General features: G+C 30.4%; 2 protein-coding genes across 2 annotated transcripts; both read right to left on the bottom strand.

Annotated features, from left to right (window-relative positions):
• Positions 1-942: 942 nt before the first annotated feature.
• On the bottom strand, positions 943-1,343 carry LOC143190282 (cecropin-A1). The gene is made up of 2 exons (XM_076394488.1): positions 1,184-1,343; positions 943-1,129 (listed from the first exon to the last, which is right to left on the bottom strand). The coding sequence occupies exons 1-2, from the start codon at positions 1,280-1,282 to the stop codon at positions 1,025-1,027; spliced, it is 204 nt and encodes a 67-aa protein (XP_076250603.1). The 5' UTR covers positions 1,283-1,343; the 3' UTR covers positions 943-1,024.
• A 17,887-nt stretch (positions 1,344-19,230) lies between these two features.
• On the bottom strand, positions 19,231-19,659 carry LOC143190281 (cecropin-C). Its single transcript, XM_076394487.1, has 2 exons — positions 19,492-19,659; positions 19,231-19,433 (listed from the first exon to the last, which is right to left on the bottom strand). The coding sequence occupies exons 1-2, from the start codon at positions 19,594-19,596 to the stop codon at positions 19,329-19,331; spliced, it is 210 nt and encodes a 69-aa protein (XP_076250602.1). The 5' UTR covers positions 19,597-19,659; the 3' UTR covers positions 19,231-19,328.
• Positions 19,660-19,883: the final 224 nt, after the last annotated feature.

The following is a 19,883-nucleotide window of genomic DNA, read 5'->3' as shown; positions in this document are numbered from 1 at the left end:
GTAGTTAAAATTGTGGAGGTTACAAAAGAATCCCCGGAAAACCCGGGCCATCATCTTTCACGAGAAATACTTTACTCTGCGCGTTTTGCATCTTCCTATAGAGAATGTCCCAATTCCGTGTTTGATACATGTCACCTATCTATTACTACTCTTCGAGCGGAGATTCAAGTGAACACCTCAATTTCAAGAATCCATTCAAATAGGCCAATGCATATCAAACCTACTATTTCCATTCATCAAAAGAGCTAGCAGACTGCATCTCTCTATCAAGTGTGTTCAAGTTTTCAAAAACGAATTCCCCAGGACAATTCTTAGTCCTCCGTGGCTCATCAGAAATTCTCAATATTATCAGGAAAAATGACACGTTTCCCAAGTTCAGCATTTAATTTGTAAAATGTTTTGTTAATACATATTTTATCGAATTGGCCGACACTAACTCATCCGGTCCAGACTGGCTGTACTTCCATTACAGCATCGATACACCCCATTGGGCTTTAATTTCAAAATCGTTGAGGTTCTTCTCGTTGCCCGAATTAAACAAGTCTTGCGGGTCACTTGGTGCGACCCCATGCCTTCACCGGACTCTCGTGCCTTCTAACGGTATTCCTGTTATAGATGCCTTTTCTACTAACTGTAAAAAGTATCAATGGAGATTGTGGGGTTAATTGATAGGGTGAGGCTTAATGAGTAGCCTCGATATAGTCTTCACACAACCTAGCCCAACTGCCTTTTTCCTCTGAGTCTGACCGGTTCCATATCAAAAAAAAACCGTGTATCATTGACAACTTTTAAGTCACAGCATTATGCAGAGACACACAAATGACGTAATAGAGAAAAATGGAAAACCAATATACATCCAAACTGCTTTTAGAATATCGTCATATCTCTAGAAAACCTAATTGTGGAAACTTTTTTTGATTCAGTAAAAGTGAAACACCGAAGTATATTAAGCAATCTAAATATATTTATAATACCATATGGTTAAATCACATTTTATATCATGTAATAAGATATGCCTGATTTCTTATCTTCCTGGCAACAATCCGGCTTGTGCAGCAACACCGACATAACCCTGAACTAGTGGAAGATTTTCCTGAGCTCTATCCCTAACTCTGCGAACAGCTTTCTCCTAAATAATCACATTAATTTAATTTTAATTTTTAAAATTATTCTGCATACTTACCACGCTTTTTAGTTGTTTCTTCAACCAACCAGCTTCTGCGCCATTAAAAATGGCGGCACTAACCAAAAGAACCAACATAAATACTGAAAATAGCTTCATTGTTGTCTTCTACACTGTTTACACTTGAGTAAAAATAACAATTTTTTGCCGCGATCAGTTGTTTTATATTAGAGTTATCGCAAAATGTAAATACCCGTCTCATATCTACCATAATTATAAACATTTTACTAATAACATTAAAATTAATTTTAATATAAATATATGTATATTATATACAGTAACTAAGGTTTTTTTCTTGAGTTGTCTGATCTACAGTTTCAGGGAGAGTAGTTGTTTTATTAGTGAAAAACCACTATGCTCTTCACCTTTACTTACCTTCACCTTAATTTATCTTTCTTCCTTATTAGAATTTTTTTTATTTCCGAAAAACATGGTGATATTATGAGAAATTTTGTTTAGAATTTTTTGCATGGGATTAACGTGGAAAGCATTGAGGTGGAAATACTTACGACTTACGACAATTTCTGCTGCTTTCTTAGATATTATTCAAAACAAAGCTACTCTATTAAGGTGCGTCGATGAATACAAAGTCGAAGTTGATTATAATTTAATAAGTTCGCCTCGAAAGGTGAATCAATTTCCTTATTTCTAAAATTGACTTTTTAGGTATAGAAAATGATCTAAAGTTTGAAGACGATTTTATGAAGGTGAGATTAAGTGATATTGAGAAATAATATTATCTGATATAGGAAGGCTTGCATCCGTTGGTTAATAGTTAGTTAATATAAATTTTGCATACAATGTATAGTCCTTTCTTCATATACTGTCCTTAAAAGCTGGTTGTGGGTTGATGATATTTGAATAATGGAAACCCAAAAATAAATTATGAAAATATATTAGTAAATATATAAGTAAATTAGATAACGACAAATGACAATTATAAAAGGGTAATGAAACATATAATATTCCTGGTATTAAACTACTCTGGGCAGCGGCACAACCATAATTAGCAACTGGCAGATTTTCTTGAGCTTTGTTCCTAACACGCTGAATTCTATTTTCCAAAAACTAAGAAACGTTGCGTTAGTAACAATATATGTATGTAATACTATTTAGACTTATTATTAATGTACAACGTGGGGCAACAGTCCCGTTACCATTTTGCTTATAATTTTGCTCAAAGGAAAAACACGTAAGTTTGATAAATAGTTTATTATTAAAGTTACTAAATAGTTTATTTGGTCTTTAATTTTTATTTCTTTATCAAAAGTATATCGACTAAATAGTGTGCCCGATTGGCAATGCAACTTTCGGCTCCTTTTAAGGCATGACATCCTGCAACATCTGAGGTTGAATTTCTCCAATTTCGTGACAAGTATTGTCTTTAAGATGACCTTTGATTATTAAGAGGATGATTAAGAACTTTTAATTTTAAAAAGCCCCATAAGGAAATGTCTGGTGCTATTAAATCCGCAAATCTGGCTCGCCATACTAAACCGCCACCTCGCGAAATTAGTCTTCGTAGTACTTCGTAGTAAACTTCTATGTTTGCTGTGACCCCATCTTGCTAAAACAACATGTCCTCTAGTCCTTATTCTTTCATTTCAGATAAAAGAAAATTTCGAATCATGTCTTGGTACCGTTCAGCAGTAACTGTAACAGCAACACCTTGGTCATTTAAGGGGAACTGAGCTAAAGGTCACATAAACAACATGGCGTGCAATCAAAATGGTAGTGGGACTTTTGTCGCACCTTTTACTACATAATATGGTTCCAATCCTATCATTCAGGATATAATCCTCTTGAAAACATTCTTTATAGTAATATCTTAATACTAAATTAATATTTGGTATTTTCTTGCTATTTTGGTATTAAGTATATCTTTTTGGAGCAATGCTATGTAATGTTATGTAATTTATAATATATTTTAGTTATTGTTTTTCGATGTAGTTAATGATGGTCTCTGATTGCTTTGTATGGTTTTCATTTTTTCTTTCTACCGATTTTGAGGTAATTTGATTTCGGTTTGGAATTAATTATAATTCATTCTCAGATAATTGTATATTTATGCAATAATTTAGATCATTGATAATACATTGTTATTTATAACATTGGCTTTTTTGACGTTCAAAACGTCATCTGTAATTTTAAATATTTGTGATCATTCGAACACATTTTGTGAATTTTTAGTTTGCCAAGTGTGTCTATCGTCGATTGTCTCATTTTAACTCGATATATTTATGGAATTGGATACTAAAAGAGTTCGAAATGATTATGAACAAAAGCCAAACGAAAGCCATAATGATAGGAGAGTGAAGAAAAATAAATATCCAAATTGAAGATATAAGAAGAGAACAAGTTAATTCATTTTTAATATGGCTATAGACATTGAAGGTAATGGAAACTAGAAAGAGAAATTGTGTGAAAAAGTTCGTAATAAATAGTACTATTATTGGCAAGAGAGAAATATTTAGCACAACAAAAGCAGTTTGTTAAGCATACAACATAATATATATACCAACTCATTCAACATTCAATGGATGGATATAGTCAAGGAGGGATAAAAGCAAGATACAAGCTGTAGAAATTAAATATTTCAGAATAGTCTGGGTTGTAACAAACATGGATAAGACAGGAAATAAAAATATCAAAAAATACCTCAATATTGAATCAGTAGAAGAGTACATAGAAAGGAGACAGTTAAGCTGGAGGGGATAATTACAGCATATTGTGGATACAATTCATATAAAGACAATTTGGGAATCAAGCACGGATAAGAGAAAGACCGGAGAATGACTAGGAGGAACTGCTCAAGAGATAACAAACACTCATAATATACCTTAGTATATTTAGATGCACAAGATTTGTTTTTTAGTATATACTTTTTACGGAAATTTTTCATCAAATAAATGATTCTAGCAAAATTTTTTTATATTTATATGTACATATGTTATATATACAAATGTTATAAGCTAGCAGATGGTACATTCCCACCTGTTAAATTAAGTGTTTCCAAAATGTAACCAATATCAGATTGACGACATTTTAGTTAATAACTTTTAAATTTTATGAAGTTTTATGAAAATTATGATAATGACAATATTCACTACATATTTTAGTCTATTCTTTAATCAACAGGGTTTGGCTTCCGTATTATCAAATATAATAGCAACCACCATATAAACACACAGAATTGTTTAAAGAAAATTATTAATGGCTAATCAAATTATTTATCTGCTATTGTACCAATGATAATAATGGATGTGGTGAAAGAATTGCGATATGTATGACTCAAGTTGGTTAATATTATATCATTTTTCGTTCTTGGTACTTTCAATAATTCTATTTGTTCCATATTACAGTACCTTATAATCAAGATCACTTGTTTTAAAATTAAATTATTGTTTTCCATTTTTTCTAGTTCCATTTTTGTATTATTACTTTTAGTGATTAAAGAAAATACATATTCCACAGTCGTAATTAACCTATGACAACTGTTATATATATGACATGTGCTAAATACCTTATGCTAAATCTTACTCTAAAGTATGACCCAACTCAATATATGTCCATTAATTAGTTCGGATGACGCTAATTATTTATCTATGTACTATCATATTGCATATTTATCTAATTAGCAAGCACATTGTAATACTTAGTAAGAGGTATATTCCTTATGGGCTTTAAAGGGATATCGGGCAGTATCCCTTCGTTAGAGACATAGTACGGAATATTAACAATGGCATGCAATATTTTATTGAATTTGAAAATCGGATCCAATTAATTGTTTACAATGACTCTAATAAGTGTGTCACGAAGAGTGAACGAACTTTCTGAAGAAAAGTAATTTCTCTGCAGGCGAGATTGAGAGATATTAAGAAGAATATCTGATATAGAAATATAGGAAAATGTGACATAGGATCGTCAGTAGTTGCAAGATTTGATAAATAAAAATAATAGTCCTGTATTAATTTTGGTTGATCATGTTGTAATACACTGTTTTCAAATGCTGACTATGGATTGATAATATATGGATAATGGAAACTCAAAAATAAATTGTAAAATTATATCTATTAATAAATTATACAATGACAAATAACAGTTATAATAGTATGATAAAATATATCATCTTTATACAAAATATTCTTCATTTTCAATCTCCATCATTCAAATATTTCAAATCAGTTGAAGACATTTTCTTATAGTAACATCTTAGTACTAAATTAGGTAATTCTTTTTAAAATCAATTTTTCTCTAAAGTTTTCTTCGAGGCATCCTAAATTATATTCTAAGGACTTTTTGAAAGAATATTTTGTTGTCATATGAAATATGACACAAGTCATATGTGAAGTATATAGCTTTGGAATAATGGCACATAATATTATTTTGTTATAATATATTCTAATTACTCTTTTTTGATGTAGTTAATGATAGTTGCTGTTTTTGTGCATTGCTCCTATTCGAAATTATGGGGGCTATACTAATACTGAGTGTTAAATTTTTGATTGCCTGTTTACGTTAATTTGATTTCAATTTAATGCATTCTTTGTCAGATAATGCGTACATGTACATTATGCAATATTTTTAAACATTGATATATTTATGTTCCTGACATACCTTTCTTTATTGAGTTTAAGACGGAATTTGTCTTCTTAAATATTTTTAGTCATTTAAAACACATTGTGAATGGTAATTTGACCGAATGAGAAGTGTGTTTGTATTGTTTTATTTCAACTCAGTATATCTATGGAATTTGACACTAAGAGAATAAAATTTGTAAAATGAAAATCATGGTGATGGTAGAGCCAGAAGAAATAAGTATACGTACAACGTATTATATAGAATAACCTCAACGCTCGGTTGTAAGATGTAGGTATTGGTAAGGTACAATCAGTAGAAATGAAATAATTTAGAAGAGTGAGTCTTCAGTCAGAATTATCCTTCCGTCAGTGTCACACAGATGGACAGGATAAGAAATAAAATATAGAAAATTATAAACTCACTGGAAGATTGCAGATATAGGAGATAATTCAGTTGTTGGGTAAAATAATCTTGAAGCAAAGACGGGGAAGAGAAAGATCGGATGGTAACTTAAGAGAACCTGGAATGAACTGTTCAAGGAGATACTGAGAAGAAAGGAAAAAATTCAGACCGAGCAAGAATATTAAGAAGACAAAGACAAAGTTGAATTTGTTCATTGAACAAGAGAAAACAGATACATATAACACGCCTTAGTATACTTAATGGCACAAAACATGTTTTTTGATTATGCACTTTCATATGAAACTTTTTCATTAAATAATTATTTCAAGTAAAATTTGTTTATATTTAGAATAGATGTTAGATGGCAACAAAATGGTACTGTCCAACCTGTTAAATTAAGTGTTGCCAAAATGTAACCAATATTAGTAGCGAGTGCTCTGAAAATAGTGTTCTATATTAAATCATTATAAATTTTTATAGTTTTACGAAAATGATAATAATGACAATATTTTAAATCAACTTCTGCATTATAAAATATATTTGCAACCACTATCAAAACCCGCAAAATTGTCGAACGAAATTTCATAATTGATATTTAAATTATTGCTCTGCGGTTGTATCAAAGATAATAATGAGGGTGATGATAATCTCTGTATATATGACTCAAGTTAGTGCAACTTCTTTGTTTTTCGTTTATCATTAAAATGTAAACGACTGCTTCAGTGATTAATAATATTTAATCATTTGAGCAATCGTTCTGAGCAATTTAAATAATTCAATTTATTCGGTGTTACAGTGCCATTAAAATCAAGATCACTGTTTTTTTAAATCAATTTATTGTGTTACAGTTTTCTTAGTCCTATTTTTCTTATTATTGCTTTTAGTGAATCGACAAAATACTTATTTCACAGTGGGTAATAACCTATAATAATTGTTATATACATGATAGCTATAAAATATCATACTCTCTCTCTCTCTCTCTCTCTCTCTCTCTCTCTCTCTCTCTCTCTCTCTCTTATCAAGCTTTAAATGTTACTCTAATGTCAATTAATCAGATCAGACGGCATTGGGTTGCTCTAACACCTCTTAAAGTAACTTTTGGGTTAACACAAACACTAACATATTAGTTTTGTGATAAAATATCTATCTGCAAAATATTTTAGCAACTGAAGTGATGTTGCGTGAGAAGTTTGTTTAATTTAAGCATTAATTTAATTAAACTTTATCAACTTAACAAGCTTAAAAGTTCTAGATAAGGATATAAAATATTTTATTAAATGGTTTTACATTTATACATTTCTTAGTAAACTCCCAAAGTTTTCCTTATTTGTATTTTGTCTATATGTACTGCTGATTGAGCTCGATCGCCAACTTGAGATTATCCATGAATTGTATATACATATATATATATATATATATATATATATATATATATATATATATATATATATATATATATTAAATGAAATGGATTTACAAAAGTTGTAAAGTAAAGTCGTACTTATATATAAGTATTGATATTTTGATTGCGTGCATGTGGTATATGATAAAACTATGGCATAATGTATACTCTTTTGAGAGAATAATTTTCTCTTATTAACTCTACAGATTACGCTTAATGAATATTCTAACAGTTAAAACGAGAGGAAGCAGATCTAGATCGAAAAGTTATTATTAATATCGGTAAGATCGGAAATTATTTATAATACCATATTGTTAAATTACATTTTCATCATATTATCTTTATTATAGGATATAATATGTTATATTATATAATTGTATTACTTTTTTATCTTCTTGGCAGCAATCCAGACTGTGCAGCAACACCGACATAACCTTCAATTAGAGGTAGATTTTCCTGAGCTCTGTCCCTAAATCTGCGAACCGCTTTCTCCTAAATATTCCCATTAGTTGAATTTCAATTTATTAAAACAATTCTGCATACTTACTACGCTTTTTAGTTGTTTCTTTAGCCAACCAGCTTCAACACCATTAAAAATGGCGGAACTAACTAACAGAATAAACATAATTATTGAAAATATATTCATTGTTGTTTTTTTACAGACTTGAGTTAAAATGGCTATTTATTTTACTGCGTTTGGTTGTTTTATATTGAAGTTATCGCAAAAAGAAATACCCGTTTCATATCTATTATATACTATAAATATTTTATTCATAATTTTCACTTCACCTGGATTGGATTTACAAAAGTTGTAAAGTAAAGTCGTACTTATATATGAGAATTGATATTTTGATTGCGTGCATGTGGTATATGATAAAACTATGGCATAATTTATACACTTTTGAGAGAATAATTTTCTCTTATTAAGGCAGACTAACAGATTATGCTTAACGAATATTCTAACAGTTAAAATGAGAAGAAGCAGATCTAGATCGAAAACTTATTGAATACAATGCGGTTTGACATAAAGGGGCGTGGAGATATCTGGAGTGTATTTATAAAATAACAAATGAAATAAAATTATTAACACACAACAGGGGGGGGGACTAAAGGTATAAATAGTGTACGTACAATTAAAAATGGGTAACGGACCAACCAAATTTAAGTCAACAAATAGAACCAATGACAAAGCAGAGACTCCATCCGGAACGCCCTGTAGCACCCATATCGAAGTGATAATGGTGATTTGGTCAGCGATAATCCTCTCAGCAGAGGCTAGACTCTAGGAAGATAATCGATTTCTTATGGAAATCCGATGAGTCTGTTTGTTTTTTCTTATCAAAAAATTCCTAAAGTTGTGCAACCCATGCGTAGCTCTGAGTGAGTTGTAGATAGTCGCCCAGTATGTGGTAGACTGAGGTAATATCAAGTGACGGTGCGATAAACGATAATGACCCAATTTCTGCCTACAGCATGGTGACGAAGGGAAGAAATGTTAAGACAGAAGAAACATTTAATTTTAATTCTAGTCCACTGGGAGATTTTCAGTCATGCGTTTATATGTATTACCGGTCAGGGAAAGAGTAGAGAAGTTTCCAGAACTTGGACCGTATAAGGTAAGAACAATGTTTGGAGTGTTTGTAAAGGGGGTAACGAAGGTCTAAGGGGGGAAATTGGGGTAGTAGATAAGGAGGAGAGAGAGCAAGCCAACTTCCGGAAAGAAGACCAGCAATTATATGAGAGGTCCGGGTGGAGTAGTTAGAGATAAAATGACCCAGGATAGGGAAGAAGAAAGTCTCTCTGATAAGAAAGAGGTGAATGGATGTAATACTTCACGAGCTCCCAAATAATGAATACCATCAACCAATTTTGCGTAATTTGGCTAAAACAGCAGCGGCTAATAGGAGAGAGCCATAGTATAGTCTGAAAGATTGTAGAGAATTATATTTTCAGTATGGTTGCCTGGTCTGCACCTATATTACGTGTCTTTGGAGCAGCGAGTTTTGAGATCGTTTATGTGATTCTTCCAGGGTTGCCGGCTATCCATAATGACTCGCAAGAACTCTATACGGTCAACAGTTGGTATTGGAGTGTTATTGAAAGAGAGGGAAAGGATGCGGGTATACTTACGCCTCCGAAAAGAGCGGATTAAAGAGGACTTTGAAGGGAAGATAAGGAATTCTGTGAAGAAGGACCAGAAAGAAAGCCGGTTAAGTAGGTAAGAAGGAGCCTTTCGCCAAAATTTGGGGGATTGACCAAGCAATACTAAGTCGGCCGCAAAAAATCGATAGGTGAGCTAGGAATCGAGACATTTGGTTATTGAATCCAGGGCAATTATAAATAGGGACAGGGACTTAGAACTAAACGCTGACGGACTCCAATCGAGACAAGGTAGGTGTGAGAGAGAAAACCTTCAATAATCTGTTACTAAGGAAGTTCTTGAAAAAGTCTAGGATGTTACCCATGAGTCCGAAGTAAATTGTTGATAATCAGAGACCTAATAACTCCATCAAATTCATTTTGTAAGTCCAATGATAATGAATGGGTTTCAAGGAACCAGGGCAGGCGGTTGAGGATCATATGCTCAAACACCTTTCAGAAATCATCTGTGAGGGAAATGGAACGGTAGCATGAGTCCGAGTCCGAGGTTTGTTCTTATTTCATGGTGGAAAGGAATAAAGTGACCAAATTTCATTATAAATATTTAGCAGGAGGGTAAGGATTTGGAATGAAAGGTTCGCTATCGGGGGGGAGGGAATGGATAGAAAGTTCTGCGAAAGAGAATGGGAAATTGATGAATTTTACATTAGAGGTACATTACATTAGTATTATTAGGAGGTACTATGAAAGTTATTTCTTGAGACTGAGGAAAAAAGCTCATCAGAAACGATTTTGGATAACGGATGGATCGGAATACCAAGTGCCTTTAGAATACAGGCCAGTGATAGAGTTGGAGGAGCGACGTTTGAGTTTTCCAACCCTGTTCCAAAATTCTCTTGAAGAGAAACTATGGATGAGGCTTTTGGGGAAAGTTGACCAGGAGCCCGATTTGGCGTTGTCAATGGTCTTTCTAGCCAAGGCACCGTTGTGTTTGAAGACAGTTAAATTTTCTAATATTGGAGAGGACCTAAAGCGCGATAGCACCCCTTTCCTCTCTTTGATCACTTGGGTACCATGCTCACTCCATCAAGGAATAGGATTATGTGAAGGATGAGACTGATGTTGTGGAATTGAGAGGGAAGCTGCATGCTTTATTGCAGCTATGCTTATACTATTATGTATGGGGTGGATATGAAAATGAAAAAGCAGGGGATATGTGGATAGGAAAATAGTCGCACAATGAATGAATACCTTCAATGCAAGAAAGGGTACTCGAAGCAAGGCAGATATATAAGCCCCAATATTATTATGAAGAAGGAGGATGTCCATATACTTTGGGATCTCAGCTCAGCCTTTTCAAAGGGAAACTGGCGGACGAAACATTTTTTAGGTAAAAATTCCTTCTTCCAAATCATCATTCTCTATATAAGTTGGTGTTTCTTTTATCATTAAAGTGTCAATAGCCATCCCAGTAATTAATATTTAATAATACTTAATCCTTTTTTCGTTCCTAGTAATCTCAATAAATTAATTTGCCATGGATTACACCATCATTAAAATCAAGGTCACGATTCAAAAAAAAATATAATTTTTTAAGTTATGTTTTTTATTATTCCATAGTGGGCACTAACTAATGATAACTATAGGATACCTTAACATGTGCAAAATATTTTATTCTAAATATTCATTATATTTAGTTGTCATAAATTAAATCCTATGGTTGTCTAATAATCAAATCGGATGGCGTTAAGTGTTTTAACCTACGTATATCATCATGATGAACATTTAACTAATTAGTAAGCATATTGAGGTACACTAATACTCTTTCAAAGTACTTAACACAAACAGTGTGAATTATATTCCTTGTGAATTCTGAAAGGAATATCGTTCTGTATCACTCGATCTCCAGTTTGAAATGTCAGTGAAAAATTATAAGAAATTATTATAAATATTATAATAAGAAATTGAAAAATTAATCGTCTTTGATCTAAATTTGAAAAAGTGTAACTTTAAACATCTTTGAGATCCGCAAATGGTTTCATTAATACATAAAGGAAAATATTAATTATTTGCATACCTAGCGGAGATGCATTTACTTGTTTTTTTACTAGTTCTTACAGGTTTTGTATCTGAGCGATCAGTCAAGTTGATATCATGGTAGACTGCACTGATGTAGGTGATTACAATGATATACTTTTAGCTCATCAAATGAAGGAAGTGTATAAGAAATAAATTAGTAATTTCACTGCATGGAACTGGGAAAGAAAATTAAATAGGTGACAAAGTGCACAGTACACGTATATAAAAATATTGTGGAATTTTAGGATAGAATCTTAATACAATTGGATAACAAATAGTGCTATGGAAATGTTTAATTTATTCGAAGTATTCTCTTTTTCAGTATTCTCACTAATTTTTCTTTGTAATATATAATACATAATAATCATAATAATTGACCAAGTAGACTTTTGCTATTCCTATTAGTCAGTTCTTGAAAATTATAGGTACATTGAATGAATATAATATAAATGAAATAAAATAACTTGAATTTACAAATTATCCTAATATTTATCCCCATTGAGACTCAAGTTCTCTTTTGCTTTGTTACATCCTATAATCCTATCCATCTTCTATATATATTATGATTAACTTAAAATATTCTTCCTTTAAGGCGGTATCCAATCCAGAAATTGAGATTGTGGTTTATATAAAAATGCACATCCTGTATTTTTGACCTCATTTACTCACGTTTTAACACTTATAAGTCAATAAATCTAGTTTTTTAAAATTTTCACTGCTTAGATTATTTCGGATTTCATCCAATATAGCATTCACTGGTACGATAGCTGCAGCCAACTTACTGCAATCATATTTTTAATTGATTTTAATAGAAATATCTTACCCAAGTCATTTTTATGTTCGATATGTGTTTTATGTATTCTATTTCATATTCCTTTCGCTTTTCCATCAATTTCATACTAACCGAATAAAAATAATTTATTTCTATACTTGCCTGGAGTTATGAATGCCTCTTAACCTTTAATATATTCTGTAATATATTCTTATGAATTTTTACTATATTACACTAAAAGCTGTGATATTGATGAGGTATGCTTACATAAAGGGCATTGAGTTATTTATTTGATGATACTCAAAAATCGATCCGTTACTGCCTACTGCTTATAATCAAAATATGAATAGTGCAAGAAATGGACTTAACTTTAAAAAAAACAGGTCTCTCACTTAGTGGTGTAGTCAAACCCAAAATAGCCACTCTAGTTTGTAGGATTCATCGTACAGTAATCAGAATTTTCGGTTTAGCATAGGCGTATTTTCATTTATTTGAGCTAATAGAGCCAAAGGGAACATGCGCTTTTCTGACATACTTTGCGCATATTTCTTGTTTTGTAACTGTTGTTACAAAATAGTGTGGTTATTTTTTTCTCAATATCGCTTCGCGATGGAGAAATTTAGCCTCGTGAGATTAAAAAGCCATAGTTAAACATATGTTACGATAGTAACAGAAGTGCTAATACTTCTTAAAGTGATAGGTACTCTTTTAAAGTTTAGCAAAGATAGTAATATGAAAAGCATATCATTAATATCTTATGAAATAATTTAAATTGACTACTACCGTTCAAAAGCCAAATATATATCAGTAAATGTAGTATTTAACTATGGAATTATATGCACAATTTAATATTTGCAAGTGTTGTAGTTAAATTTGTTGTCGGGTAAACAAAAATTGGGAAACATTTAGTTAAATATTAAGTCCAGAAACCGTATTTATTTCATCTCATAGCAAAATATAGATTTTGCAGATCATGATACTTTTCACCTGAAAGAAGTTTCCAGTCAATACATCATTATTTTTATAAAATAATAACTTATTTACCTATGCACTTTTTAAAAATATATTCTTTTTCCCTTGTTTGTTTCAGAGTAGTGATTAGATCATTAGGGTGTCATTGATGATTAATTTTATATGTTTTGATTATTGGATTCAGGTCAACTCGTCAGAATAGTCAATTAGATTTTTTTTTCGGTTTTCAAAGGTTTTCGCGGCTTTTAGTATAGCGATTTAAACAAGTAATAAGTTTAAAGTAGTGATATCTAGATATTACATTTATCATAGAATTGCCTATATAGAATCTCTACTTTCTCTGCATTGTCACTGTTACATGCAGTTTTTATGCATGCGAAAGTAAATATTTTGTTGTCTAACTACTGATTTCTGATCTCCCTTTTATATCCTTAAGAAGATATTTCTTGGTCAATTTTATGTTATGCAGTATAATATCAAACCAGGTTTGGGCAATTTTGACAAGGTTCAGAAAATCTCTTACAGCTTTGTGAATTAATGTATTTGTATAACTGTTCTTTGCAATAATTTGAATCAAATATATGCGCTTCTCATATTAGACATGAAAAATTGATTTTGTTGGAAAATCCACGAATTAGATTTACATTAAAATTAGATATTATTTTATTTATATATACTATATTTATATATTATATATTTATATATTATATATTTATATGTTATATATTATTTATAAGTCCAGAAACCGTATTTATTTCATCTCATAGCAAAATATAGATCTTGCAGATCATCATACTTTTCACCTGAAAAAAGTTTCCAGTCAATACATCATTATTTTTATAAAATAATAACTTATTTACCTATGCACTTTTTAAAAATATATTCTGTTTTGCTTGTTTGTTTCAAAGTAGTAATTATATCATTAGGGTGTCACTGATGATTAATTTTATATGTTTTGATGATTATTGGATTCAGGTCAACTTGTCAGAATAGTCAATTAGATTTTTTCAAAGTATCGTCCTCAAATATTCTTTCATTCTGCAAAATTTTATCGATTTTTTTCTCTTATTCTAATTTCTTTTCTTCAGCTTTCCTACAACAAATTCTAGTAACAGTTCACCTATAAAATATTACATTGTTATTAAAATATATCATCATTAAAGTAAATGTCTATATTTAATCAGTAACTAAATTTTTAATGGACTATTGAACTAACTATCTAGATTTTGGTTGACGTATTGTACATTTATTAATCTAAAATGAATAGATGGCCAATTACAATAAAATGTGTTTAAACGTTACCTTTACCTTTAGTATTACTTTTTGTACAGTTGACAAAAAAAAAGACATTCTTCTTTTTTTCTTCTTTTTCATAATTTTGATATATGCAGCTATTTTAAACAATTTTGAAGTGGAAAATCGAAATTTGAATTTAGTGAAATTTTCGTTGAAATGTTGAACATATGTTGATTCTATTTGATATCATTGAAAATATTTTGTTACAAATTTTTCAGTTAATATTTTCATTAAAACAAAATTGATGCTGTTATTCTTCCATATTTTAATATTAATTGCAGGAATACTACTATAGTTTAAATATTATTGTTACACAGTTATTAATGCATCGCAAAATCTAAATATTCTAGATTTTTTATTGTTTTCATCTGATGAACAGTAATCTGATGAAACGAGAAAAAAAGCAATATAGTCGATGCGCATTCGCTAATCCAAAAATTACCTTCGTTAATTACGTCGTTATTGTATTCTGTTGGATTCTGCCTCTCGATTCCTTCAGGCGCCTCAAAATCAGGCGAAAATTATCAAACCTAACCGAATTCCGACTATGATTCTCCAAAATTAGCCACTACTTGGTACAAGGGCACAAAAAGTAGGGTCCTTATGGCAAAGCTTCGGCGTATTCAATGAACTATGTCTATTAGGGAATCAAACAAAGCATAAAGGCAAAATGCTAGAAAGATCAACGACAGGCTGTAATAATAAATGCAGTTGCAACATCAATTGTTTATGTTGTTCGGATGTACTCGTATTCAATACAATTTGTTATAATATTATCTAGTGAAATTTTTTAATTATTTCTCGTAATCTATTACGCTTTCGTTGCCTTGATTTTTCACCATATATTGTAAATTGCCGTTCGATAAGATATGTTAATTTCCCAGAATTTATAAATTTAATTTAGTTGCGTAGTATTTAGAAGAATCGTTATAAAATATAGTTATTTATTATTCAGTGGATCATATATATTAATTAAATTAATTTAATAAAATATAAAAAAATATACGATTTTAACTAAAATTATTTTATTTTAAATATTTATGATCGTTTGGCTTAATTTTCAAAACAGTTGTTGAACTCATTTTCTCTTTTGAAAACCTAGAACAAAAAAAAAGAAAACTAGAAAATATTTTGTTTCACTTTTTCCTTCTATACCTTTGAGTTAGATTGTTAGATAATAGGATAAAAGTGTATGTTTATGTAATATTTGTAATAACAATATATTGTTGTTTTTTTATGACTAATCATGTTTCTGACATTCCTTTGGTATGGACGTTTTTGTGGTCATTGAATACTTTATTTTAATTTTAGTAATTTTCAGCTATATAACTTATTGGCGAATTAACTTGTTCTATTGACTTGAGTTATTGATTACTGATTTGATGGTTTATTAAGATTAAATTCATGCTGTTGTTGATTTAATGGCCTATATGTGCATCATTATTCTATCTTTAACAAGTGGATTACAATGTGCTTTTCTTAATATTGTGTTTATTATTTTTGAGTATATTAATTATTTGTATGATGTTAAAATATAAAAATAATTAAAAACAATTATGATTGGTTTATATATGAAATACGGCATATTTTCATATTATTTATAACAGTATTTTCAATTGTTTAAAGAGAATAGACGACACTTAATTAAACTTAATAAATCAACTGCTAATAAATTACCATAATATCATATTACCGTAAAGTTCCCATAGATAAAATGATTATATAACAATATACTATATTTCCTTTCATCAAATAACATAGAAGGAAATATTAAGTACTAATTAAGTCATAATGAAGGGGATAGGAAATCAAATATGATGTAAAAATAATTATTTTATTTTAGAATAGTAACAAATAAATTTTTATATACATAATTTATTACTATTCATAAATACATTCAAAACATGGCTTCTATTTTTTAAAACGCACATAAATGATCTTAATTCTCTCTGGCTTAGCTACTCTGAGCTAGCTGAGCTGAAGATTTAAACCGTTTCTTCAACCACCCGAGCTTGGCTTCTGGACTGCCGAATATAGTTGCAACAACCAATAGAAGCAATGCAAAAATACGTAGGACCTTTATTCGCTGGTTATTGTAATAGTCTCGGCACATATTAAAGAAAGCAATTGATCATTATAGGAGCGAGGATGTCGATTTGTATACGTTATCACACATTGCGTGATAGTTTCTTAGATTTTTTGATCTTGTTTATAGTTAAAATTAGTATAATATATATTATAAAATTAGCTTTGATAGTTCCAAATAATTTATTCGGATACTTACTCTAGGTATATTTCTTCAAAGGAACGAACCCCCTTAAAGTTTTTATTCAATTTTAAAATGATGACCCATTTTAGTTTGGTGATAAAATTTTATATTATTTAAGTAGCTTTGTACCAAAATTCCTTGTCTATCGAACTTACGGTTAATCCTCTCTAAAATCGTTTAGTCATGGTAATAGTCAAATAATTGATGCAATAATAAAATAATATTTCCTGTTTGCATAGCATATTCGGGAAAGGGATTAATATCTGGAATTAAAAAATAAATATTCAAATGATTATTAATATGAACAAACTTACTCCAATTTACGAAAGCAAAAGCGGCAATTTACGGGCGGTAACGATCATACATTTCATTTATGCTTAATCCAGTCAGTTTGGGATTTTTAATATTATCAACTTCTTGGAAGGAAAACGATGCTGTGGTTCTTTACTATCTGTGCATCCGGTTACAAAACACTTCCTGGATCGACAATGAATTTACTTATATTTTACTACCGACTAATATTATACTAATGAACTGATGACTAACAGTTTAACCACTAAACCATATAAAAAAACAACCATTATCTTCCCTAAATAAGACACTCTGAAAAAGGTGCACAAAACAAATAAACAACAAACGTACCATAGAACGACTGAACCAATCAAAGGCTTTCGCGGCTTTTAGAATAGCGATTTAAACAAGTAATAAGTTTAAATTAGTGACATCTAGATATTACATTTATCATAGAATTGCCTATATAAAATCTCTATTTTCTCTACATTGTCACTGTTACATGCAGTTTTCATGCATGCAAAAGTAAATATTTTGTTGTGTAAATACTGATTTCTGATCTCCCATTTATATACTTAAGAAGATATTTCTTGGTCAATTTTATGTTATGCAGTATACTATCAAGCCAGGTTTGGGTAATTTTGACAAGGTTCAGAAAATCTCTTACAGCTTTGTGAATGAATATATTTGTATAACTGTTCTCTGCAATAATTTGAATCAAATATATGCGATTCTCATTAGACATGAAAAATTGATTCTGTTGGAAAATAACATTTTGTATGCTTGTGTAAAACCCGACAAGGAAAATGATCCCCCTCACGTCAGTAACCAAGACCGGATGTCTTCTGGGATGGTCTACAAGTTGGTCAGTCGCTAGTCGCTAGGCTTAATGCCGAGAACCGTAGTTTGGAGCCCACGTTATGTAATAGATCCAGTCCAAGTAAACTCTAGTTGATAAAAAGACACTCTCAAATATAATTAAAAAAACAACGTGCCTATCTGGCGTAGATGAGAATGTATCTAATAATTATTTAAATAGATTAAGCCAGAAATTCCGAATCATTAAATTTAAAACCAATGTATAATTAAAAACGGATTTTTATCAATCAGTGGTAGCTGATAAATATTTGTGTTACTGCATTCACAATGTGCCACTATTATGTAAAAGGTCTATACCAACAAATTCGTAGCCGCCTGTCTATTGAAAGAGAATTTCAATGAAAAATTTCAATACAGAATTTGTAAGCAAAGTCGAGGAGGCTGAGACATCCGATGTACATTTTCGTAACATATTTTATATAACCATATACTTTATACTGCATGTTTCAAGAAGTTAAGTTAATTAAGTTAATATAAATTTTTGTGTTAATTCATTTTAATTCCTTAAGAAATAACCCATAGTTCGGGCATTAAAATGATGTATAAATATTAATAAACATAATAATGCAAAATACCAATAATTCAAGACCTCTTTATATCTTTATAACTATTTTTTATGTTTTGTAGTTATATCTCTAGATTTTCATTTCCATAAAACATATACATTTACATAAAGTATGTCTTCTGGTTAACTTTACCTAAAAATTGTACCTTTCTTGATTCAAGTTATTTGGTTAAGATTAAATTCAAGCGAGTGCTATTTTGATGGCATGTGTATAATAGTAATATGTCGAATACTAACCAATAACATGGCTCTTAATATTGTTTCAAAATAATATTCGTACAGTAATGCAGATAATAAATAGAGAATTAATAAGTTACAATAGGCTAAAATGATTATATGAAAATATAATAATATAATTCCTTTTTACAATAACATGGAAGGAAGTACTAAGTACTAAGGAATTCATAATAAAGAGCCAAGAAACAAAGTATGTTGTGCAAAATAAATAGTTTTATTTAGATTAGTTATACATTAAGTAAATACGATCACAGAAAAATTAAGTACATGGCCACTATTTAAAAAAGTACATAAATGTTCTTATTTTCCTGGGACTAATCCAGCCTGTGCGGCTACTCCAACATAACCAGCAACTAATGGCAGATTTTCTTGAGCCCTATCTCTTACTCTACGAACACTTTTTTCCTAAACAAAAAAAAATGTATTAGTTTTTATTTTAATAAACAATTAATAAAATACTTACCACAGATTTAAGTTGTTTCTTCAACCAACCGGGCTTGGCTTCTGCATTGCCGAATATAGTTGCAACAACTAAAAGAATCAATACAAAAATAGGAAGGAACTTCATGATGTTGTTTAATGTATTAGTCTCCGCGCGGATCGAAGAAAGCAGCAGAATTATTGATTATACAAGCGAGTGCGTAGGTTTATATACGTCTCGCATACGTATGGTACTTTCTTTGATTATTTGATCTTGTTTATAGTTAAAAGTGAATCCCCGTATGGGGAACGACTAAATTTTGATGCTTCTAATTAAACGAATACATTTCTTTGAATGTTGATTTATTTAATATGAGTAGTAAATATCTATTTGCTAATAATATAATTTTATATTTTTATGTGATTATAATATGT

This window comes from Rhynchophorus ferrugineus, unplaced genomic scaffold (genome assembly GCF_030347505.1).
Source record: "Rhynchophorus ferrugineus isolate W39M unplaced genomic scaffold, kcgeb_rfMv2 rfM2, whole genome shotgun sequence".
Classification (NCBI taxonomy): Eukaryota; Metazoa; Arthropoda; class Insecta; order Coleoptera; family Curculionidae; genus Rhynchophorus; species Rhynchophorus ferrugineus.
This window is presented reverse-complemented; position numbering and strand designations above follow the sequence as displayed.